A 26689-nucleotide genomic window follows, 5' to 3' on the forward strand; every position below is an offset into this window, starting at 1 on the left:
TGAAGTATAAAAAACATTTAAATGCTGTATCGTTAATTGTTCAAATATCATGTTAAACTCAAAAGATGAAGAAGTGATACTCTTGCAAAATGCAAGTATTTGCCATAAAATGCAAGTGATTTGTTTTGACCTTTTAAAGTTCAATTTGTTTAAAGCCCACTGTTACGGTATGCATGAGTTTGGTGATTTCTTTTTAGATTTAGGTAGTAGGTCTCTTTAAAAAGAAAAATCATTAAACTGTGCTAGATTTAAAGGTTTAAAGTAATTCATTGAGTTACTGTATCTTCCCTAGCTGCTTTAACCAATCTCATTTTATATTCTTTTGATTTCTATCATCCACAAGGCATTTCCACTGGCACATTTAATTTTCTACACAAATCTGTGCAAATGCTGGAGAATATCTTAGCATTTTATGCAAAACTTCTTCAGTCGGCCGTCCTGGTATCAACATCCAGAGCACATTCATAGTCGTTTATACGGGGATGACGACTATTTTTATTTGCTTTGATGTTTGATGTGAACATTAGCTAAAGCTTTTGGTTTGTGTGTGTTGTATTGCTGTGACATAATTAGATAACTGCAGGGGTGAGAGTACAGGGGTTCCTAATAAAGTGACCAGTGGCTACATATCTGATATTTTTAATACGTTTAAGCAACGTATCTAAAATGTTTAGCGAACATTATTAAAGGCAAACAAACTAATTTACTTTAGCTCCCTAACTAATGAATCAGCTAACCACTACCCATAATATAGCAATGGGATACAAAGGTGAAGACATTATGTTTTTCAGACAGTTACCTCAATCGTAATTTTTTTACCAAATTGATCTAATGAAATGCCAACCAATTTTTGTGGCCTAAAAAGTCTTGGGGAAATACTGCCAAAACAGCATGTGAGGCCTGAACATTTTTGAGTGTCCCAAACACAGGGGAGACTGGTTAAACTGGTAATTTATCTTTCAGTTTCTGTATTACTTCTTCAAAAGGACCAATTAATTCTGAAAACAATATCTTGTTGTTTGTTTATAAAGGCTGTAAACATTAACGCCTTAACACGTGATTAACTAGAAGTTCTAACGCGTTACAATTTTTTTTTAACACAAATTAATCAAGTGATGGCTTCTATAATCACAGCACGGTTACACAGCTCTATGTGATAATGGCACGTTTAACTCGAATAATAAGATGACAGAAAATATTACCATGTGTGCTAAATGGCAAGTTTTAGTATTAAAATAGGCTCTAGAATGTTAATTTTCAGACCAGAGGATCCGGGTTTGAACCCCACCGTCAGTGGGTTGCCACACGCCAGACTATGCAGTGCTGGTCCCATTCAAGAAATTATTTAACAAATGTTTAATTCAAATGTTTAAGATATTATAATGCTGGAACCTAATCCTGCATAATCCGTTTCCTCTAACCAGTTTGTCATGCATTACTTCATTCCAATGTCGCACGTTTACAATACAAGTATTTTAAAATTGTGATTAATCACAGACTATAAGCAAACCAAAATTGAAGTTTAAGCGGGAAATTTATGAATTTCCATTACAGTGGAGAAATGGAAGTGTGTGTGTATGTGTGTGTGTAACCATTCAATCACCAACTCGCCATCAGCATATATTGACAAAATCCTACAAGCACAACGCCGCTTCACTCACTACACTGGGACAGCCAGCACAGACTTTACTTTTTTATTTCTTATGAAGGTTTTTTTAATCGTGTCATTATAGTACACTCAGAGGAAAAGCGGATCTTCAGCATTTACTCAGGTAATTTTCTTGTGGCTTATTTTTTTGAGTCATTTCCTGTAGTTGTGCAATATTAAGTATGAATATGTACTTTATAAAAGTTACTCAATAGTTACTTCATATTCACTTTCATAGAAAACCTGTTTGTCTTTATGATCTTGCACTATAGAGTATGTGACTTATCTTATCTCGGTGTATAACTCATATTGATAATGATGCTGGAATGGTATGGTGTACTGTATGGTAAGAAACAACGACTATATGGAGACAGGTTTGGGCCTTTTACATTAAACATTGGATAAAGCATCTGATAAAACAAGGGAAAATGTGAGCTCAGGAATGCTTTTACATTGCAAACTGATGGACGAGATATCAGCACCCAGATAATGTTGGTATGTGGACAGCTGAGTTCTGGCATGTTGGGTGTTGTATGTTCCTGTCAGTATGCCTATAGGACCTCATAGTGCTGGATTTTGGGTCTACATTTTTCTGTCCTAGTGTCTATGGTCACGTCTCACATGATTATCATGCTAATATTTAAGAGTGTATGTAATATTTTTATGTGAAGTTTAAAAAATAAAATAGGTGCTCATCAGGACTGCAAGAATATTTCCTCATTACCCATGGGCATGTTGGTATCTTGTAATTATGGGTGCAATGCGTGGAATGGCAGGGCATGATAGTTGTGATGATTTCATAAACACAATGTGTCTGCTAACAAACTGGTAGTCATTCCAAATGACCTGAGACTGGCATGCAGCTACATGGAGTAATAATAGATGTTGTCAGAGCCGTCTGCATCTACACTGGATTGACTTCTAGTCTTGACTAAGCTTTGGCCGTTTTGTCTAAGATAATGTCGTAATGCTGCCATGCCCTCGTTAGGGTAATATGGCTGGCATGTCAGACCTTCAATACATTCTATTGTCAAACATAATCCTTGTTTTTTCCATTAGGGTTCCTTGGAATTAAATGCTCTCATGCTTTCCAACAGGAATCACTTGACCTATTCCTCAGGAGTCAGATGCAAAAAGGCACAATTTTCAGTCTAATACCTATGTACAGACTTGCATACATTGTCTGAGCCGGCGCTAATTTTTCCCTTGACCCTGCGTACAGTATATTCTAACATATTTTGTGAGAGTAAGTGTTTGACGGGTAGCATTGCAGCCTTCTAGCTCCAGGGTCCCCAGTATAATCACGAGCTCAGGTTACTGTCAGTCTGGTTTGTTGTGTTCTTCCACTGTCCGTGTGAGTTTCACCTGGGTTCTGGGAATTCCTCCCACTTCCCAAAAACATGCTACTAGGAGGACGGATGGCTGTAAAGACCTATACAAGATGCAGGATAGGACACTCAAAAGCAACACAGACATTTTTACTGTTAAGAGAAAATCCACCACAATGTTCATCATGCAGAACCCAGCTGTCCATCAAACATATTTTATTCGACTGTAACTCTTTTACTCCTTTAAGGAACTTGTTTTACTTTGTTGACACTTTAAAAAAAGTTTTTAAACAAGTAAATCCAAATATGGTTTTAAAATTCTTAGAAAAAAATAAATTTTCAACATCTGATCTAGTTTTTTGAATAACAAAAATGCTTCTCGCCATGAATATAGCCATAGAAGCTGTCATGCCGTTAAAAAAGAAAGAAAGAAAAAAAGGATGGCTCTAAATTTCGCCAAGGTGTATGGGTTGGTTGTGGAAATGGACTGGCATTTCATCCGAGGTATTTTCCCGCTTTTGGCGCAGTGTAAGATTTGGATCCCCTATGCGCCTGAAATTGCAGCCCAGTTGTTACACATCTGCAAAGGAAGGTCCTTTGGTCTTTCTTGAACATCTGCATAGCATCTAAATTATTAGCAGCAAAGCATTTACATTGCTGTTTACCGGATGTAAATAAATCTTATCCTTAATTGCTCTCTGGATTAATAAAGTTTTTAAGACTTAACACGACATGTAGCAGGGATGATAAACGTATAAAACTGTAGTTCTATAACTCAAGCTTTATAGGAAACTGTAACTTCTTTTGAATGGCTTTCTGTTTAGAGGTCATTCTTTGTAAACTATTTAGCTGAAGGTAGCTGCTCTATCCGCCCAGTATTGGCCAGGCTTTGGAACTCTTGTGGGAACCCCTTGCCCTGCTGTGAACAGCATGACCTGCCCTTATAAGGCTCTGTGAGTATTCCAAGCATCAGGAGGAGGAGATTGAGGCCACAAAACCTCCAGCCAGACGGCCCTCTAACTTCCGGAGTTGGGATTTCTTGCCGGAATGTGAGTGATGTAGCCAGGCTGTGCCATGCCCACAGAGCAAAGCAGGGCCTGAAGGGAGTGGCTGTGGGGCACAGAGCCCTCTGGATGAGTGGAATGTTTGGAGTTGTCATACTTGTCCCATCTCGTTCAGAATATAGTCAGGTTTCTTGCATTCATTTAGGGAGAATGGCTCTGTTTCAGTGCCAGAAGGAGTATTATTGCAGAAACTGCTCTTGTATTTTGGAGAAATTGAGAAAAACTTGAACTCTTGCCTCCCGACATTTGTTTAGTTTTGGCTGCATGATTACAGACTGTATCTAGGTTACATGAGGAATACGTTTGCATTAGATGAAGCAATCGATGCAGAGTTCAAGCGAGTGCAGCTCCAGTGACCAAGGACTTCAGACATTTGAACCTTCAGGGACGGGTTCTGTGGGTTCATGTGTAAAAGAGGGGCTGAGCGAATCAGTGCTTAATGTGCAATTAAATAAGATTTTACCCTGGATAAAACTGGATTGTACTGCTAAACATTTACTAGATAATGTGCTTCTTAGAGAGCAAAAATGCCAGAATGTAGGGAAATGATTAGAGTGCACTATTCCTAATGAAAATACAAGTGCAAATGTACATGAGTACATACGCATGTGTACTAAAGTTTGCATTTTGGTACAGTTTTACCTTCAACTTGATAAAAAAAAAAAATTCTACCTTTTTTTTTGGGGGGGGGGGGGGGGTTCAACAATAGACGAGGTGATTATCGGACTTGTTGACCCTCCGGTAGCAGTTGCACCCCAACTGTGGTGTGATGGATTGATCTGAACATCTTAACTATTACTGTTGGAGATGTGCATCCTTGTGCATGTGTGTGTGTTTGTACATGTGTTGTATGGAACCAGCATATTTACCAGTTTTTCAGATGCTGCAAGTTGTCCATGCTGTAAACTCAGATTTGACAGACTGCCTTGAAGAGCTGTCTTCATGCCCCAGTAATCATAGCAATGCACAACATGTACATACTTAGCTTCGGCAAAATGCATGACTGCAAAATGCTTGCAAGACTTCTGATGAGATAATGAGCATGATGGTGAACAACTGGCAAGTCTTCGAGGATATATTTGAAATGTTAACAGAATCCTGACCTGCATAGTGTAAACTACAATTCTGTAAGATCTATTCTTCTGGTTAGCACATAGTGTACATGCCCTGGGAGGGGCTGCGGTCCGGTTCCTGTCATCTCATCATTTGTGTTTTTTTGTAATTTTTTCGCACTTTCTCAGCTGTCAGCTATCCACCCAGTTTGGCTTATGGTTTTCTGTTCTGAAGTCGCAACTAACAACTTGCCTGCCGCCTGACTTCCTTTTGTTTCTTACACAATGTTTTTGTTTTTTTTTTTGCTTATGTATAAATAAATAGGCCTGTCTTTTAAAGGTACAGTCAATGAATTTGGGAGAAAACTCACAGGCCTAGGTCAGAATGTCTAAAAGCTAAGAGGTTTGTGAATTGAAAAGGAACATGATTGACGGGTGATTATTAAGGGTGAGGGTTAACCTTAGGGCCCTGGGATTGTTCCCGAGAGCACTTGACTGCAAAGTTCATTTTAAACGTACCTGAACACGTCCTATGTCTCCTCCGATGCTACGTGGACACGCCAGTCTTATCCTCTGACCTACACAGCCATATACATTCTACCTATACAGTGTGTTTACAGGCATGTTGTGCAGGTCTGCACTGAATGTAATAGTAGGCAACGTCATCATCATCATCACCTTTTATGTCATGTGAGCGTGTCACAGGCGTTCCTCACTCACTGTAACAGTAGGGAACGTCAGGCCAAGCTCATAGCTACTGAAACCCCGGATCAGACAGCAGAGCGTCTAAAGTGATGGTGCATATGACGAGCGAATGAAATCCCAGATCGGACGGCAGGGTGTCTACAACGACAGCGTATCCCGCGGGCACAAGTAAGGACTGCCGAAACATTGGAGCAGCGTGAGGAGCAGCAGCAAGTTGATTACAAACACTGTATTTGCAGGTAATGGTAACAGGCAGGCATTAAGATCTGCATCTCATGTACATGGGCGGAGTCACAGGTGACCTCTAGTAGCTGATAAAGTAGGACGCCACTTGACAGCGTTACTTTTAGCATTTTTTATAAAATACCGTACTGTAGCACGAAAATTTATTTCCCTGTTCTCATCTTCCCTTTGTGTTTAATAGCGGCCGGTGCATACTGCCACCTGCTGTATCGGAGGGTGAAAGTGTGCCCGAGTACGGAGAAAAAAAAAAGGAAATACCAGGGTGAGGAGAGGAAAGCAATCAAGTACAAATCAATCATGTTTAGTGGAAAAGTACCATATTCTTCAACCTGGAGCATAAAAGAGCTTCATTTGTGCAGACATTATATTTAATCTGCTGCCATAAAGAGAAGAAAAAAACGATGAATATTGTCCTGATTAAAAAAAAAAAATCTGCTGACAGCACCTTTAACTCCTACCTCAGCTTCAGATTTCATCTCTGGCATAAAATGTCTCTCTTGCAATTCCATCTGTTCTTTTCTTTTTTTCTAGTTCACCTCCTCCTCCCTGTCGTTCTTTTTTTTTCTTTTCTTTTTTTTTTTTCTTTTCTTCCCAGCCCTTTTTGGTCCATGATTTCTGTGGCTTTCTCACACTTTTTCCCTGAGCTTCCACCGCCATCGCCCAGGGTCGTGACACATCAATAAACAAAGAGCGACTCTTTCAACTGGACTTTGTCCTAAACACCAAATTCTCAGAGATTGTTAGAGGGAGAGAGAGAGAGAGAGTGGACAGAGCGTGGACAAGTCAGCTGCGCGTCACCGGGAGGGAGAACCAAAGTTTATTGTTGTTCAGCCGTCTGCCGCGGAGTTCTGTGTTTACAATGGAGCAGGACAAAGCGGAGGTGAGCCGCATGCTTCGAATTACAGCCAGTCCACCAACACCGCCACCACCGCCGCCGTACCAGCTTTGCAACTGACTGCTTCACGTCTTCCCGTAAATCTGGCGGAGTTTTAAAGGAGAAAATGTCAACGTATGCAGTTTATGGCTTTTTTTTTTGCTGGAGCAGTCATCTGTGCAAGCGTTTCTACAAATAGATTCGACTTGTTGCTGCAGTATAAATAGCTCAGAGAGAAGAGGCGGGAGGAAGAAGAAGGGAAAGAGGCGGAGACAGTGAAAGAGAGGAAAGAAAGAGACATGTAATGTATGGAGAGCGCATAGTTGTCATAGTTTGAGGTATTAATATCTGGGCACAAATGTACAGTCTAAGTGTTAATTCCACACGGTGAATTCCAGCCGCTGCAGCGTCTGAATCGGAGCCTCTCTCGTAACACAAGGGGGAACGAAATTCCAACATATAAAAAAGCAAGTGCAGGTTTAAAATACATTAAAAAAATAAAACGCACACCAAAGGAAGTGGAAAAGGTTGATTTGGCTCTGCTCTTTGGGCTGCAGATGGTAGGCAGGAGACTTTGCATGTTCTTAGTCAGAATGTAGTGCTTTGCACAACACGCTGCTTGTAAATGATCACCATGCCTCAGAGCTTTTCTTTAAATATATTTTTGCATATTGATTGTCGATTAATGGTTTCACCGTTCGGGTTTATGCAGGACGCTATATGTATGACATTTCAATCTCTAGACAATTTTTATTTACTTCAGCTTGTAATTATGGGAATTAAGCTTTTTCTACAAATTTTTTTTATTAAGCAATATAACATGAAAGGGAGTCACATGTCCCCCCCTGTGTGGCTTTCCTTAGGTTTAATCACCTCTCGAATCCATGCCAGGTGGATTAGATGGGATAAATCACAGCCAAATGTGTGTATATGTTCCCTTCACACGGCGTCTGTCTCCGACATGGCTTTCGTCCAGAATAAAGGTCCATGATAATGAATAAAAGTTCAGGATTATGATCAATGCAGGAGTGCACCGTGTTGCCTTTATATCATCAGATGTTTATTTATATAAAGACAATAAAGTAGATGCTCCTGGTAACAGTAGTGGGGAGGGGGGAAGGCGGTAGCGGTGGCTGCATCATGAAGACTTGAGAAGGAACGGGGGAAAAAGAGGAAGAGAAGGAGGAGGCGGGCAGCGAGATGCTTGTGGAATGAGCTACTGAGACAGGAAGTGAGTTGTGAGCAGAAGTGAGGAGGAGGGGGGAAAGTTTTAATTTGTGATTTCCCACAGATGTTATGCATGTGACTCTTCTCCCAAGAGACGTTCGAGTGTTTCTTTCTGCCTGTCGAGACGTGGCCTGGGTTAGACTCACCGCTAAAGATCTTCTCAGCACCCAAACAGTCACACCCACGCCTACGCGACTGGCCCTGAGCCCTATACTCTTCTAAGCACAGGGAGACAGGGCAGGCGCTCCAACATGACACTCCTTTTTTTTTTCTGTTTACTTAACCTATCTTTAGACGGACCTTGACAATAAGCTTTGGGCTTTGTCCGGTATTAAAGTTCTTTTGGGTAGTATGTGGCAGGTGATTAAGAGCAGGATTGGCTCGTCAGTGAAGGAGATAAGACGAGAGAGTGTGCACCAATAAGAGTCTGGCTTCTAGATAATGTTTGTCTGTGCGGTGCCATTGACAACAGTGATAATAGACACACAAAAAAATTATGGATATAAAACGAGTCATAAAACAGGCTAATGTTTAAAAGTGTGTGTATAGATAAGGAAACCTGGTGGATAGAGAGGTGGCTAAGTATCGTCACTGTGCTGCCATGAGGTCTGGTTTAGTCTCCTGCCTGCACTTTCTTTGACGCTTGCATTTCCAGTGAAAGAAGCAGAAACTCTCACCGTCTGGAAAACATTACACAGATTCCTGCAGGTGGGGGCTCTGTTACCGAGAGGGAGAATGAGTGAAACCACTGCGGCCTAGGAACACTGTGACATTGATTGACATTGCCATTTTTGATTTTTTTTTTCTAATGAAAATGATAAGAAAGAAAGTAGTCAGTAGTGGTTCGCACTGTAGTCTCTCAGCTCCAGGGATGAGGGTTTGAGTCCCATTGTCAGGTCTGTGCGCATGGAGATTTCCATGGTGGGTTTTCTCACACAAAGACATGCAGAATAGGGTGTAGGCGTCTGAGTGTGTGTGTGTGTGTGTGTGCCCTGTGATGGACAGGCACCTCGTCCAGGATGTACCCCACACCGTGCCCTGAATCCCCTGGGATAGGTTCCAGGCTTCCTGTACAGTATATGTGGTACAGAGTATAAGTGAGTGAGAGAGTATTCAGTCACACACACAGTAAATGGTTTGATTTGTAATTATTAAATTGTTTGGTCCACTAGATGGCACTGTTTTACTCAACCTTGTGTGTTTTGGAAGGGGCAAAATACAATAGGCGAAAAAGTCCCAAAAGGCGTGTTTTATTTACTTATTTTTAATCTTGCTGGAACAAGTCATTATCTTCTTATTTATCTACATAAGTTTAAAAGAATGCAAGGCTTTTGCATGAATACAGCGGAGTTGTATCCATTTCAATCGACATCTTGTTGAAAGATATTTGGAACATAAAGGCCACTATTGCTTTATTTAAATAGTTATTTGCTTTGTGGTTTGAAGGTGAGCTGTGCACACAAGATAATAACTTCACAAAAAAAAAAAAAAAAAAAAATCACACCTTTTGTGACCTTAGGGGCTCTGTTAAAAAAAAAAAAGAATGCAACCTGTAGTAGCCAAAAGATTTCCCTTTGGTTACGGAGGTTTAAACAGGATTAGGTTTACAGGTAAGAGTGAACATTCCATATAGATGACGTTATTATATATTAAAATAAGTATGCGTGTGTCTAGGGTGGGGGATGTGGGTTCCTGAGGTTACGGTAAGGAAGTAGGTGTGGGGATAAAATGATTGCGTAAAAACCGAATTGTCTTTATAAAAGTAGTCAAAAAGAAACAAGAGTGTCGCTGCCCCTCCTTGCAAAACCACAGAACCATGCAGTCTTTTATTGTGGTCTCCACAAGATAGAATTTGATTGCTACAAAATGTACAAATGCATGATTTCTTTGCTCCCCCCCCCCCATTGTTATACTCTGTGATTTAGATTGCACACTCCGAAATTGGCCATTTTTCTTTATTCACATATCCTCTGTCTTTTCACTTTATATCCTCTTTGTATGCAGTTTATTACACACATCTTGTGTTTTATGACTAGAGCTGTAAATCAACAGTCTTTATTAAACTGTACCATGAAACGGATCTCACTCAGCTCCCAGACATTTAGCATACAACGTTCAGGGCTCTGGGGTTAAGGTGTTGGACTATTGATCGAAAGGTCCAAGTTCAAACCCCAGCACTACCAGGTTGCCCCCTTACACCTCAACCGCTCCGATGCATAATGAAATAAAATCGCTCTGGATGTGCGTGTTTTTTTTTTTTTTTTTAATGCTGTAGGTGTGTTTGTAAATGTTTAACGTTCAGAATAACCGATTATTATGATTGTATACTTTAAAACGGATAGGGTCAGGGCTATCTGGTTTGTATCACTTGTCTTTAAACATCTTGCTGGCTTCTGAAAATTTGAAATTAAGCTCAGCTTCTTCTGTAGAAACAAGTGCAACAGCACCTCTAGAGGTCATACATAGACCACCTAGAAGATGCAAAGTCGAGGCCGCTATCTTTTCAGCGCAGACTGGAGATTAAAGCAGCACTAACCTTAAATCCAGTGACGGTTGTGTCAAGTGGTTACACAAAGCGACACACCCTTTCTATCTGCAGAGAGTGTTTACGTGCAGTAAACTAAGAAATGCCGAGCCAGGATCTGAAATTCTTTGTACATTTCATATTTTCTTTTTTTTTTTTGGCCAGTATATCGTGAGATGGATCGGGGTTTGGAAGAGCAGAACTTGCCAGCGTATGGCGGTTTGGAGTGCTGAAGAAGCCGTTGAAGGATAAATGAGGCAATTGTGGTTAAATGCGCTTTTGGCATTATCTCTGAACGCTGCTTTAATCAGCCCTAAATCTTTGCTAGGACTGTGGTAAATGTGCTTCTGCTAGCAAAACCTGTGCTGACAGAGGCACAGGGATGTACAGTCGAAACGAAAGAAGTAAGGAGGTGGGACACTTGGCGTAATCTCTGAATATATTCAATACACTTAATGCTGAACGCAGCCTTTTGTTCGAAGCTGTTATTACAAATTCCTTTTCTTTTGCTATACGTGTACGTTCCTTCCATCATAGACTGTTCCCCCCACCCCTTTATTATGCAGACAGCCCGGGCCACGTCTGATCCCCCTGCCTCAGTGTGTCGAAGCTCTGACCTGGCTCTGAGTGTAACGCGGTAGGAGAGCTCAGCACGAGTGTGTTTAAGAGGGTGGGAGAGAGGGAGGGGAAGAGGGGGAGTGGGTCACTTTTCATAGGAACTCGCGCCTCTCTGTAGTGAAGGAAAGAGATCGGGTATAGGGGAGAGAAAAAAAGAGGGAAGGAATACCAGGAGAAACACAAGAACGAGCAGCTGAAGGGTTGCTATGAGGAAGTTTTGCATGATATTCCTGAAGTGGAGATTCATTCTGGAAAAACCAGCATAGAGCAAATACAGTGGAAAAGAAGAAGGAAAGATGAAGTATCGAGCTCTGGTAAGAACTATGTTTGGTGAAAAACTTTTATAAACTTGACGCATCAAATCATGATAAAATGCCCTGGACTGGGACAAGGACAAGGACAGGGGCAGGGGCAGTAGGTTTAGCATAATCCCTTTTTTATTTGTAACATCTTGTTTTTTTTGAACGATGAAGACATTGTGTGATTACGTTGATTCGTTCCACAGATGTTGTGTCATTGAGTAAACAATCTTCTTAATCTACAACCCGTTTCCAGTTACTTGGGTCACTATCTCCAAATCTGCCTCTTTTTTTTTATCAACCTGGTATTTTAGTTAGTTGAATACCCTTTTGTGTGTGTGTGTGTGTGTGTGTGTGTGTGTGTGTGTCTCTCTCCATGTGCACCGTCCCAATGTACAAGCAAGGTCCCTCTCGAGAATTGTCTAAGTGAGTTTTGAATGGAGAGAGTAAAGAAAAAGAAAAAAACGTGATGTGATCATGAAACCCCCTGCTGTTCCACCCTCTTGCATTTTCTTCCTGTCTGTGTCATCTTACCTGCTGCTTCAGGTCATGGTACGACATTTACATCTACACACTTGATGGACACTCTTATCCAAAGTAGCTTTCAAATGAGTTGAATCCAACTATATGGCTGGCATGCACCTTGCACGTGCTGGTTCACATTCTCGGACCTTAACCATCGAGGCGGGATCAGACGCACCTTACCACTAACCGATCACAGAGCGGCCGACGTAGCTGGGTATGTCCCCTTCCACACACTGCGACCCTTTTTCTCTGGTTGTTTTATTACTGATGGCAAAAATGACCAGAGTCTTATCAGAGCTTTCCAAAGGTGTTATATCTGTTCATTTGTAACTGCGGTCAAACAAAAATGGATGGACTTTTTGTGTAATTTGCACAAAAGAAGAGCAAGGTGCAGGGATTTTTGGTTTTGTCGATGGTCCGAGGGTGTACCTGATGCTGGATTAAATCAAGAAGAAAAGAGCATGAACAGAGGGGTGTGGATATCTGCAAACGAAATTTGGGCGTGAAGTTTCTTAAAGAGAATCTATACTGGTGACGAGACATGGATTCATCACTACAAGTCTGAGAGTAAACGTCAGAGTATGGAACGGAAACGTCCTCAATCGCCTATCAAGAAAAAGTACAAAAGTCGACCATCAGCTGTTAATTAATGCTTACCTGGATGTTTTCTGGGATCTCAATGGCTGATATTGGAAATTTATCAGAAAAAAGGTTCAACAAACACCGCTCGTTACAGTGAGATGGTTATTGAAGATAAGGGAAGCCTTAATTTGCTGTCCAATGGCATCATGATCTTCCTTCTTTTTTAAGCTACTACTACCACCAGTTGAGAGGGCCGAAGACTATCCGTGTTTCCTCAGAACCGCATTTACTTGAACTGCTCGTTCACACACCGTTGGAAACGGCGTAACACACTCGGATGACAGCGTTATCCGCTTCTTCCGCTTAGTACCTCTTATCCGTCCCCTCTGGGAGAGCTCGGCCAATCAGCACTCTCTAGACCTCCGGCTGCAAGAGGTTACAGCATCACCTGGGAATCAAACTTGCTATCTACGAATGATAGGACAAGCACTTTACCACTGCGCCAAACTGACGACACTTGCGTTTGAGCTGTTAAAGCATCCTCCCTATAGTCCTGATCTTGCTCCATCGGATTTTCCGATTGAAACAGAGCAGCGCTACAATTCACTGAGGCAATGAAAAAGTGAAGACAGCTGTGCATTCGTGGCTCGCAGCTCAGCCTAAAACATTTTTTTAATGAGGGACAGAGTTTATTGAATAGCAAGAATAGTATGCTGAAAAAATTATGTTTGTCTTTTGTAAAAGTTAGAGAAATGCTGGTGAAATTAGGCTCCCTGATGATAAATGAAACCTAAGCATTTTATGCAGTATTAATAATCTCTCTTTATAAATACAGTACATCAATTTGAATCTGATTATGTCTTAGATATATTCAAATAATTAAAATGTGAAAAATAAATGCAATCAGGTGTTTAAAAAGCTACTGCAGTGTGTCATCTTATATGTATTATGTATAATTATATACAATAATCAATAATAATTATAATTGGCATTTCTGCATAATAGTACATCTGCATTTGACCGAGGTGTGTATTGCTGTGCGAGATGAATGAAGCAGTTATATTCGGTTTATTTCGATGCCTCTGTGTGTGTGTGTAGTTTCGACTGAGATTCCAGCATGAGGTCAGCGTACTGTCACACACCTTGATTCTTATTTCAGATATACATACCGCTGATGACACAGGCGTGCTGTAGATCTTCATGAAGTGAAAAAAAAAACATTGCATTCGACTGAAAGACAAATGAGAAGCAACTGAAGAACACTCTGCACTGCATTAACGTTTGTTCTTCATCTGACTCTGGCAAGCGTCAGTGGGAGCTTAAGCTTGTTGTGAATACCGAGCATTGTCTAGCAGGTTGGCCTAAAATGCATCTGCTCAATCACCACAGTGAGTTTACTGCCAAGAGCTAGCTTAATTTTACATTCCATTTAGGGGTGCACATTTTTAACAGGTTTGAAATGAGGATGGCAATCAATAATCGATTAATCATTAATGGATAATGATAACCAGGTGCACATTTCTCCTATTTTTAGTTCTAGCAGCACAATCCCAGTTCCCGTTCACTGAGTTATTTCTGGTGACTCGACGCAGTTTCAACGCTGACAAAGACCATTTGCTCTTTTTTTATTATTACACACATTGGCTGTGAATGTAAAATGTTTGGGAACGTAAAACAATTCATGCTGTTTAAAACTGGCAGAAGGGGAAGTGAATTGTAAACTGGCCAATTTAATCTGATGTTAATTAAGAGATCCATGGAGACCCAAGTCTCCAAATAATGTTAGCAAAGATGGCTAATGAGGATAAATTTAGCTAAGCTAGGCTGGGTTGTCAAGGTTACCACTACATGAAATGGTTAAATTCTTAACAGCAATTAATCAATCTCTCTCACTTACTCATCGTCTATACAGTCAAACCTCAGATTGCGAGTCACCCGGGTTGTCTTGACGCCAAGAGTAATTGATCACAACTGAGCCGATGGTTTTTCTATAAAGCGCGTGTGGGTGTGTCTGCTCGCGCGGAGGTATGTGCATGTTAGTGATGGGTTGTTCATGAACGATTCGTTCTTTTTAAACGAGTCTTTAATGTGACGAACGGGTCGTTTTGCGTTCATGCGCAAAGCATCGCAAAACCCCCGTAGGTTATGTACAGAAATGTGTACATGTTTGTTCGTTCTTTTGTCACATGACTCCCATAGAAACTATGCAGTGCAATAGATTCAAAAGAATGAATGACTCAGACCAGATGATATGAGAGGTGAGCTGCTCATTCTGTTTATCATAATATGTCCTTAACCTCATTGTAATATTATTATTAATGGAATTATAGCCAAAACTTGTTGGAGACGTGTTGGAGGTCTGTTTATTGAAAATGTAACAATTTTTTTTCTGATGAAAAGAACTTTCCATCATTAGTGTGTGTGTGTGCTTTACATTTTGCATTAATTATTTTTATATGAATATTTTTGTGTTGTGGAATGAATTGTCCGAGTTTCCATTATTTCTTATGGGGGATATTCACTGATTTATAAGTGGAACGAATTATGCTCGCAATCCAAGGTTCCACTGTATACTGCTTCATCCTGTACACTGGATGTATACTGGAGCCTACCCCAGAAGACTTGGGGCATGAGGTGGGGTATGCCTTGGATGGGGAGCCAATCCAATTAGCCTCACATGCATGTCTTTGAACTGTGGGAGGAAACCGCAGGAAACCCTCCAAGCACACGGAGAACATGCAAACTTCAGGCAGGAATCGAAACCCAGGTGGGAATCGAACTCAAACCCTGAAGGTACAAGGCAACAGTGCTAACCACTAAGCCACCGTGTCGCCGATAATTAATCTCTAATTAATTTTTTTTCCTCTCTCTTATATAAATGTTCATCCAAAGCCAGTCCGTATCTACTTCCTGAAGGCCAGGGTCAGTGTTGCTGGGAAACACAGTGCTGTGTTTATACCACAGCACTGTTGAGCTCTCGATTCTGATTGGTCGAAAGGTGTTGATTTAGAAACTTAGGTTTATATTAATGCACATGTTACTGTTTCTGTAGTAACAGCTTACACAGTGTTTTATACGGTGGAAATTTCACATAAGCATATTAAAATGATGATGTTTTCTGTAGGAAGAGGTTTGGATGAAAGAAGTCATTAGTTTCAGCACTTTTAACAGTGTAAAGTGGAAGGACAGAAGAAAGTCTTTAGAACAGACAGCTTTGCTCTTTTCAGATTTTGTATTATATAGCGTAAAGAGCTGTATGTTTTTGAGAGATTATGCATTGTTCTGCATGAGCTTTGTCCCAACATGATGTTATTTTTTTAACATGCCATAATTTAAGTCGATTTAAAAAAATCAGCCGTTTGTGAAAGTAAAGCAATTGGTGTGAGATCAGGAAATTAAATGTAAGTAAAGAATTTTAAAATCTGACAGTTTTGGTATTAAATTATTCATTTTGTCTTATATAGGAATGTATTATACACACCGGCCTAGATTTCTGTTTTGTTTTCTGTGTATGTGTGCATGCATCTGTCCGTGTGTGTGAGTTGTGAGTACTTTCAGTTGCTGAGGCGCAGCACGTCACACCTGTCTGACAACTTTTCCTTTTAGTCCGGCACTCACCAGCTGGGTGTGCAGCGCAGGACTCGCTGTTTCATCACACAGCCAGGGCAAAAGTCTCTGTAGAGCTAAACTGTGAGGTTAATGAGCCGCTGTGGAATTTCATCTTCAAGGATGAGTGTCAGCCGAAACCCGGTCTCCTCCAGCCTCCAGCGGTGACCTGAAAAGCAAGCTCTCTGCAGTTTCCCATGAAACTTGAAGAAATCAGCAGTAGAATGTGAACAGCCTAAGGGGCACACCAACTCATCAGAGAGACTTTGAGAGTTGTGCTGTGCTTTTAGTGAACAGTAATTACCCCAGTTCAGTGATGTGTAGATGGTGGACAAGGGAAGAGTGGAATGATGAGTGAGCCAGATTCAGACCTTGCCTTAAGTGGAGATAAGATTGTCCATGTATGAGACTACACTGATTTACTGATGTGTTGCGTATCTCCTAAAGCCTGACAGGAATGTGACCTCTTGACCCCAGCCCTTTTTTTTTATTTTTTATTTTTTTTATAAAAAATGAGTTATTTATAATATACAGTACTGTTGCACAGAAAAAACTCACAACTGCATGTTTAGAATATCAATTAATTCATTAAAATGAACAGTATAAAGAGAGGGCTAAAAGCTGACTCATGCTTTTTTTGGTGATTTATTTCCATACCTCATTTTTTTCCCCTTGATGTCTTTGTAATGTGAGAAGCAATGGACCCAGTTATGACTTTGCAGATTTCTCCCCATCCCTCTGCATGTGAGGCAACAATTGTTTAGACTTTCTTTTTCTTTTTTCTTTTCTTTTCATAAGCGCTTTCCAGCCTGCAAGGGGGAAAACTCCAGGAAGGTCAGATAAAGAGCAATCATTGTGTGATAAGTACTGCGCTGTTTTTTTTTTTTTTTTTTTTTAAGACATTGTAGTTTTTGGCTCTGTAGGATCTCAACAGACCTGATGAAATATGTGCAGGAGAGAGTTGAAGGGAAAGATCCTGGTTAAGAACGGAGCATTTTCCCTCCTGCCTGTTTGTGTCCGTCATCACTTTATTTATTTTTCCCTTCCTTTATGCTTGATTTTGGAAAAAGCATCCGAAAAGCAAAGCGACTCGGGCAATTGGCGCTGCTGGGGAAGAAGGTATGGGGTGGGAGCAGGAAAGCAAAACTCTATTCCTCTAGGAACAATGCAGTAATGGAGCGATCATATAAAGAGCGAAGAGAGAAATGGACATGAGACCAGGGAGTTTCGGTGTCCCGTTTGGGAATTGTCCATCATGTTTTGGCCGAGTTCCAAGGTTTTATGGCCGTAACAAAGTGTTTTCCTTTTAGCCGCCAGATGACATCTGTCAAAAAAGTTGGCGTGATAACAAGCTCTAACAAGCTCTGTGAGCCATGACCCGGTCCACAAGGACCTTAGGTCTCTGCTTCCTCAAGCATACACACATGCTTACACACACTCATCATAGTGCTCTCCGGAGTGCTGTGTGAAATTCTACTCTCCTCTGCCTCAGTGAGCAACTGCAGGGAGGTGGAAGGACAAAGCAGCAGCAGCATGGCAGGGGGGTGGGGGTGTGCGCGCTGTTCCACCGCCCAAGGTCTTTTAACTCAGATAATCTTTAATTAATCCTAAAACAAAACCCTCTGATGCTTTTCATGACCTTGATCTGAATTAGATTTTTCTGTTGGCTTAGACATCAGAGACCCTGGCGCAAATGCGCAATGAAAAATAAAGTTTGCGTGTCTAGAAGGGAACTCCTTCATGCATCTTTTAGATTCTTGTTTGACCAGAATAAATAAAACACAGTTTTAAGCTGAAAAGGAATCAGTTTGCGTAATTGTGTCTTGCAGCTACGATATCCATCCTTTTTAAGAAGAAATGCACGCATAGCATTTTTCAAAGATTAAATTACTGGATACCCGAAAACCTTTTTTTTTCGTTCTTTTTTTTTTTAAGAACATCCTAATTTGCTTGTTTTAAACTGTGTCCAATAGAAAAAAAATAGGAAAATAGGGGGAAAACTTGGTGAAACTTGGTCCACTCGGTCAATTCTTTGTGTAGGAAAGCTTAAGTTCTACCATTTCAATCTTGGCAAAATGTCTGCATGTATGCAAGCTTTGTGCACATGGGCATTGTCATGTTGGGACAGGTTTGGGCTATTTATTCTATGTTCAGACTGCGGACAAATCTGATCTTCGGGACTTCCATGTCCGTACCACATGATCGTGTGGACTTTGACTCGTTGCGAGTGATGTAACGGACAGGGTGACATCCGATTCGAATGGGTAGAGCATATCCATCTTGAGCAATCCAATTTGAATCTGATTTCAAACCACCTCTGGATGTGGCTCGAATCAGATTTGCAAAAATCAGATTCAGTGTTTATTTTAATATTCAGATTCATGAAGCCTTTCTGACTCCAATCTGGATATGCCAAAAATCTGATTTGGGCTAACACTCTAAACAAGGCCTTTGTTTCTTAGAATACAGTATCAGTTAAAAAAAACTGATAAGGATATTCAGCTCTAAAGAACAGACAGGACGCCAGCTAATTGTAGAGAGTGTCCCAGAGGCCAAGCTTGGGAACATCTTTACATTGGGACAGCTGCCGGATGTGAGCTGGAGCAGAGATCCATATGTAGCAGAACAGCATGCATGTGACTGACTAAATCTCATGGGTCTATTTCACTTCTTGCACATCACTGGGATTTACAGTGTATGCAGGAAGCTTTATACTTCATATTAATATTCCAGGGCCAGGTGTTTTTCTAATATGAGCGATCACCTAGCCACTGGAGGACACACCCAGATGATTTAACTGTGGTATGGACATGAGCAAATCACACGATGGGGTTTGTTTAGAGGGTGAGATCATAGGTTATTGATATAGACATATTGACATTGCGATCTTGTTCCATGGCTGCGATTGGAAGCAAAAACAACACTGCGAGTGAAGACTGACGAAGTCGGTGAAAGACCGAGTGAGACACAGGGACCCTGAGTCCAGCGCTGAACAGAGGGAGTTCTTAGCATAGCCGGTGAGATGACGGGACCGGGAGTGAAGTCACTTCCTAGCAAAACATTTGTTTACTGTTTCAGCTTCTCTTGTACTGTTTTTCTTTCTGCTCACTCCTTCCTCGTCTGTTTTCTCCCTTTACTGCTGCAGCAGCATCTGCTTCAATGCTCCTTAATTAATATGATCTCTCAGGTGCTCTCTCTCTCTCTCTCTCTCTCTCTCTCTCTCATTCGGTGTCTCTCTCTCTTTCTCTCGGGGATGGGTGCTGCTGTGTCAATAGCAAAACAACAGTACTGGCAGCTGGTGTATTCACACAATGTGTTTGTGTGTGTTTCAGCACATAATCGCACATTTGTTCATCGGTGTGTGTGTGTCTCTGTGAGTGTGCGTATGACTCTCAGTTACAGCTCTCGCATCAGCGTCTCTCAAGTATCCATGAGCAGGATAGTGAAGCTTTGCTTCTTTTTGCACAACATATGCTTTTTTTTTTTTGGTTGATTGTTTGTGGACTGTAACTGGCTTAGTCGTTGTCGCATCAAGCGAATGTTGCACTTGAAATCATGGATTTGGGTAACATGAAGAATACGCCGCTTGAGGCCCACTCCACTATTTTGGAAAGCACATGCGCGGTCGAAAATCTCGAATCTATCATGGATGTAAGTAAAACTACCATCAAGCTGTCTTACTTACCTTTTCTTGTTTAGGTGGAATTTGGTTGTGTCATGTTCACCGGAGATGATTTAACGATGATGCCCTTTTTTTTTTTTTTAGATCAACATGACTCGTTTTATTGACTTTTATATCAAAGGCAGTGATTGCAAGAGCATGCATGTTTAATTGACCCGATTAAGTGATTCAGTCGTTGCATCCTCTCCATCTCATATTTGCATACATGCGGATAGGGCTGCAACTAACAGCTATTTTGATAATCGACTAATCTATCAATTATTTAAACAATGAATCGGATTACAAAACTTTTTACAGCAATTCCTCAGTAGCTCTTATTTGTGCCAAAGGAAAAAGCAAAGTATCAGCGATATATAATAACTATCAATTAAAGCTTAAAGATGGCAGATGGAAGTTAAGTTGCAATGTTTCAAACACTGCGATTAGGTCTGTGATGAAGGGGTGTGGTCACATGGCAGGGGGTGTGTGTGTATGAGGGAGAGAGAGAGAGAGAGAGAACACGTGTGCAGAGCTCAAAAGCCAGCAATATGATATGATTGCTGATAAGATTTGGTTAGTAACCCAGTGTAACTATATATCCAGTGACAGAAACTTCAAAGCACTTGTTTGTAAATCGCTCTGGATAAAAGCGTCTGCTGAATGTGTAAATGTAAATGCAATCAGGTGAGGATGTGTGTGTGTGTGTTTGTGTGAATTTCAATGAAAAAAGGTTTGTTCAGATGAATTGAAAATAAAAACCTGACTCACACCAACACATCATAATTATCCACATTCTAACCAGATGTGAATCCTTTCCCACATACCTGACTCTCACATCCTTCACAAAGCCACACTTAGCTACGCCCCTACCAGCACCAAGTCTGTCCCACTGATTCTCGAAGCTGTTTTGCTCAAATTAAGAGTGAAATGTTCCCACATGCTACTGTATGACGTCATGTTTTGTGATGAAGTGTGCGTTCCCTTTTGTGTGCCAGTGTTCCCAGTACAGGCTCTACATTGGCCATGCCCATTGCCAGGATTAGTGAAGCAGTTATAAGTGTTTCATTGAAAAGGGAGAATAACTGTAAAGCAGATTGTGAATCTTAATCAGACACACAGCTTATGCACATAAGGTTCGATTATCGGTTTTACATTTAAAGGTTTTTTTCCCCGCAGCCCTGAGCTCTAGTGGTGATGCAAAGTACTGTATATTTTCCTTTAATAAGCGTGTGCTCATCTGTTTCTCTGTCTCTCTGTTTCTCTCTGCCAGGCGGTGGGCAGTGACGGTGTGCGTGCAATGATGGAGAGCGCCCTGACAGCCAGGGATCGGGTGGGAGTGCAGGACTTTGTCCTGCTGGAGAACCACACAAGCGAGGTGGCCTTTATTGACAACCTGCGCAAGCGCTTCAAGGAGAACCTCATCTATGTAAGAATATCTTTTTTTTTTTTTTTTTTTTTTTGTCTCATTCCAACACTTTTATTCTGCAAAAGACTTGCATTCTCATTCTTGTTTTTCTCGTTTTTTAAACAGACATACATTGGTTCAGTGTTGGTGTCAGTGAATCCCTATAAAGATCTGGAGATCTACACCAAGCAGCATATGGAGCGGTACAGGGGCGTTAACTTCTATGAAGTCTCTCCACACATGTGAGTATCACCCTCCGAAGCATTTTTATTAGTATCCACTCCTTAACTTCCGGAGTATTAGAACCTGGAAATGAAATGGACTTAATTGGGATTATGTGTTATGAATCAACACAAAATATCCCCAAACCATAAAGCCCTCAATCCGACGGAGCAGGAGTCATTTTGCCAAGAAGAATGAGCAAACATTTCAAGATCCAGATGTGCAAAGTTGATGGAGAGACAAATCCCAGAAGCTGTAATTGCAAACAAAAATTGTTCTGTCAAGTACAGCACTCATCCAGCTGGGTGAAAACTTAACATTTTTGTTATTTTCTTGTCACAATTCTGATATTTTACATAAACAAATGTATTAGATAAATTAAATACAGTACAATAGTACAGAAACATTTAGAGAATGTCACATCCCATCCTCTAACCTCAAGCCATTAATTAAATCAGTATATATTAAATAAATGGCAATATGGAATAGGAAAAATACTACAAAAACAAATTATTTGAACTAAGCCCAGTGGTGGGACAAAGTTGCTTTCACCCCTTCAGATCCAAACAGTCATACAGTATATACAAGGTGCCGTATCGGCCATACAAGTTTAACCCATGCACCTATTTATTGAAGGGCGAGGAAGCTCCAAACGTTTACAATTTTTAGCAAAAGTGCACCTAAAGAACCTTGTGTAAAGTCTTGTTCTTCTGGCCAAAGCCATGTTATAATGTGATATTTATTTATTTATTTATTTTTGTATTATTATTATTATTATTATTATTATCATTATTATTATATATTTTTGTTTTTTTTCCTTCCCCCACTATTATTTAAATCCCTTACATTATATCTATAACATATTATATTGGTTCATAAACATTAGTTGAAATAGCCTGTGAAGCTGATATGGCATAATAAACCCTACTACAAACAAACAGTATAACAGTTGTATACATTGAGTAAATGAAGTAGTAAAAAGTTCTTTTCGGCTCATTTTAGATCTCTGTCCTTTGGCATCCAAGAGCTCACAGAACACAATAAAAAAACACGTGTTTATTTTCATATCGCACTCTCACTATTTGCAAACGTCAATACTGTAGCAGAAGTAACCAGATGATATATTGTGCAGCCCAAATCCATTCCTTTCAACATTTTCCATAAGTTGCCTCTGACCGACCAGTCAGTATGTATGGCAGTTGCTAAGACGTTACACATTCCTGTTGAGTCCTCTGTTTTCGAGGGAGTGAGCAGAGAGCAAGTAAGAGGGCAGGTATGATGTATGAGCGAGATTCCTGTTCGGTGCTGTAACGGAACTCTCCTTACACCCTCATCGCGGGGTCATGTAAGCACTGAAAGTGCTTGTCTCAGTGGTGGTGCAAGACGGGATAAACAACAACAAAAAAAGATTGATTAGAGTCATTCTTGTCCTTATGAAACAACTGATGACACACATTTTCAAAAACATTTCCCGTTCCTCCTGAGTGGCCAAAAGACTTGGTCTTGGTCTTTTTATTCTGCAAAAGACTTGCATTTTTTCCAGAAAAGCGTCGAGCTTAACCTCGAATCTGGATAACGCCACAGCCGTCCGTCACAGAGAGCAAAATCGCCCGGGCTTCCGGGGGAGGGAGGGAGGTAGTGGTGGCACACATTTCTCTCCCTCTAGTGGCTTCGTGAGCTCATGCATGCTCACAGATCGACAGGGCAGATAGTGCTTTCGCTAAGTGTCTTACGTCACTCCTAATGTTGCATGAGAGGTCACTGTCCCTGGTTGGAATCGGTCATATGATAGAGGTGAGCTACCTGTTCGGTGGGGATTGGCTATAACTTGGAAAATTAGGGACAAAATTGGACTGTAACAGTCATTACATTCGTCCTGTTGTTGTTCACAGTGGTGAAATAAAGATGACATGCAAATTCACTGTTATTAAAAATAATCAACAGCAAGGTGGTGTAACATATCATTACGTTTAAAGATTTATTTATTTTTAACAATAACAGCACATTCTAAAGAGTTTTATTCCTCTTTTCCTCTTCCACCATGATATTTTGCCAACACTAACACTTTTTTATCTTTAAGGAATTATTCTACTTTTTATCAATTTACACTGGAAGTAAAAGTTTTTCGCAGTTGTCACCGGCGTTACAGGAAGACTCCTTTCACTATTCTGGTGGCACGGTGGTGTAGTGGTTAACACTGTCGCCTTGCACCTCCAGGATCAGGGTTTAATTCTCACATTGGGTCTGTGTGTGTGGAGTTTACGTGGAGTTTACACGCCATTATAACCCACAGAAAATCATTAAACTATCATGCTGTGTCTTCTTGGTGTAGATATGCCGTGTCCGATAACGCCTATCGCTCTATGAGAACGGAAAGACGGGACCAGTGTATCCTGATCTCAGGAGAGAGTGGTGCTGGGAAGACAGAAGCCTCTAAGAAAGTTCTGCAGTACTACGCCATCACCTGTCCTGCCAGTGAACAAGTGCAGGCTGTGAAAGACCGCCTCCTGCAGTCCAACCCTGTCCTGGAGGTAAGAACCCACATCCTGCCGAGAGTGGTATGTGTATGGCCTTGTAAAACTTCAAAATAATTTAAACAAGACCGTACATTGTTTAAAAGGTTTTAGGCTATTAAATTGACCTAGGAACATACATTATTTAATTTCATTTTTAAAAAATAAGAAATAACCCTGTAAACTTCTTTCATCTCTAACTTTATTTTATTTGTTTACCTTAATGGTAATTTATTATTATGATAATAAACAGCGATCCTAATTGTGTAAACCGTTTATTATTTTTTTTTGTTTGAAGAGTATTGTAATATATAAGGTCTGATACGAATCATGGGTCACAGATAGGGAAATATTTTTTTTAGTTTTTTGCGTAAGTACTGTGTAATGAGCTTGCGTTTTTAAAAGTAGCTTAAAGGATGCGAGAAGTGTTTAACAAAAGCAGTGCGGTTACTCTTATGTATTCATAATGCTTTGCAGATGTGTATTAAAGGTTGTGAGTACTCTTTGATCTACTGTAAGCCTGCAGGTGTTTTAATAGAACATTAGTTACAGCTTTGGCTGAATTCTGGCTAAAGAATACTTGCATCATATTTTAACACTTCTGCTATAAAAAATAGAAATATATTTCCCTCAGACAATGTGTAAATATTTTATTTTGTATTTATAATTTATATATTTTTTATTATATATATATATATATATATATATATATATATATATATATATATATATATATATATATATATATATATATATATATAATTTTTTTTTTTCATTTTATTATTTTTTTTTTTTAACACTGACCGTATCTGGTAAAAACAGCTGGGGAAAAAAGCAAGCACAGTTCTTTCGGTCGCGTTAATTATCACCCCAACAAAAAAAAGCAAGCACAGTTCTTTCGGTCGCGTTAATTATCTTGCATTTAAGTTGAATTTTATTACTAGCTGTGCCTGAGACTTTTGCATGGGATTTAATCGCACACTCATGTGTGTGTTAAAAAATGTACAGCGCCATCTGTTGAATTTTGAGTATAATCTGTCCTAAAAAACTCTTTAAACGCTGACACCGAGGACCCCTTCAATAAATATTAAATAAACTCTTGCCTACAAAAACATTCGGCATATTAATGATATTTGGGGTGTTCAAGTCAAACGGGGACTTATGAAGTTTCTCGGGAATGATGGTGTAAAACCACTTGACATTTGTAGAATACTTCAAACACAGCATGGTAATGAAACTCTTAGCTTCAGTAAAGCATTAAAAAAATGCAAACTTTTTAATTGTCAAAGGTGTCTCCACCACTTGCACATTAAATCCTGGTGAAAGCCATTAAAGGCGTTCCTGGGAGGCCAGTGTTTCAGACATGAAGCAGACACTTAAACATGGTTCCAATGTACAGAGAAAACGTTCTACCTTGATGGTACTGTATCAAGCACTAGTCAAACATTTATATAGAGAAAATATTTTTTTAAACTGTCTGTGAACGGTGTTCTTTTATTCTGCACAATTAAAAATCCCGGTTTGACTTGAACATCCAGTATATTTGTTGTTAAATAACAATAATAAAAAAAATATATTAGCCATAGATTATATATACATCATTCTCTTTATGTAGTGGAGGATGTTAAAACTGGCATTTTTGTGTTAATAATGTGCTCATAGTTTGTTACTGTCTCTTTTTCAGGCCTTTGGAAATGCTAAAACTTTGCGCAATGACAATTCAAGCCGCTTCGGGAAATACATGGACATCCAGTTTGACTTCAAGGTAATATTTGTCACCGAGGGTGTGTTCATTTGTAATCGGGGTTGTGGCTCTGCTGCTATTTGTTACCCAGGTTGAATAACGCTTGAACACCATTGTATCACTGGCATTAACATTCATACCTTTGTGCATCTGTATTACTTTCCTTCTACACCGCTTGGGTGGGGTTGTGCACCTGTATGCCCTTGTGTATGCCCTTGTACATGTGTGTTTGTGCTGTGTATACGTGCATGTCAATGTCAGCGTCCCACCGTTATTCCCATTGGCTTTCCCCGTTGGCAGGGTGCTCCCGTTGGGGGTCACATCCTTAACTACCTGCTGGAGAAATCTCGTGTCGTGTACCAGAGCCACGGAGAACGGAACTTCCACATCTTCTATCAGCTCCTCGAGGGCGGCGAGGAGGATCTGCTCAGGAGACTCGGCCTGGAGAGGAACGCGCAGCAGTACCAGTACCTCGTCAAGGTCAGGACATTTGAGAGTGTGCATCAGCACTTACGCACGCACACACACACACACTCGGGAGTCCTCATATTTCTCTACTCCCCTGGTGTTTAATACAGGAAGTTAACAGTCATTCTCCCTCCCTTCACTTCCTCGGTTCTGCTGAGTGTGTGGAGTCTTTTTGCCTACAGTGAGTTGAGGAGAAATAGACACACGAACACACACCTACTCTATGGTCGTACTATGGTTCAAAGACATGCAGTTTTCCCGAAGTGCTCATGGCATGTGGTTGTGCCCTGTGATTGTTGATACACCCGTCAAGGGTGTACCCTAATTAGCCCCCCCGAGTCCCCTGGGTTGGGCTCCAGACCCCCTAATACACCCTGTTCA

At 40.5% G+C, this 26689-nt stretch overlaps 1 protein-coding gene across 5 annotated transcripts in view; it reads left to right on the plus strand.

The window, feature by feature from the left end:
* The window catches only part of myo1cb (myosin Ic, paralog b), a 53337-nt gene that overhangs the window by 8388 nt on the left and 18260 nt on the right, over nucleotides 1-26689 (plus strand). For 2 of the 5 annotated variants that reach the window (XM_053507004.1, XM_053507007.1), the window contains exons 2-6: nucleotides 21227-21382; nucleotides 21488-21603; nucleotides 23916-24114; nucleotides 25781-25861; nucleotides 26141-26320. In XM_053507004.1, the coding sequence (XP_053362979.1) occupies nucleotides 21227-21382; nucleotides 21488-21603; nucleotides 23916-24114; nucleotides 25781-25861; nucleotides 26141-26320 (732 nt within the window). Of the gene's footprint in view, nucleotides 1-6660; nucleotides 6921-11416; nucleotides 11598-19925; nucleotides 19947-21226; nucleotides 21383-21487; nucleotides 21604-23915; nucleotides 24115-25780; nucleotides 25862-26140; nucleotides 26321-26689 lie in introns of those variants that run through there. The other 3 variants (XM_053507005.1, XM_053507006.1, XM_053507003.1) reach the window with 3 other exon arrangements.

The sequence above is a fragment of the Clarias gariepinus genome, chromosome 11, assembly GCF_024256425.1.
Source record: "Clarias gariepinus isolate MV-2021 ecotype Netherlands chromosome 11, CGAR_prim_01v2, whole genome shotgun sequence".
NCBI classification, from domain to species: Eukaryota; Metazoa; Chordata; class Actinopteri; order Siluriformes; family Clariidae; genus Clarias; species Clarias gariepinus.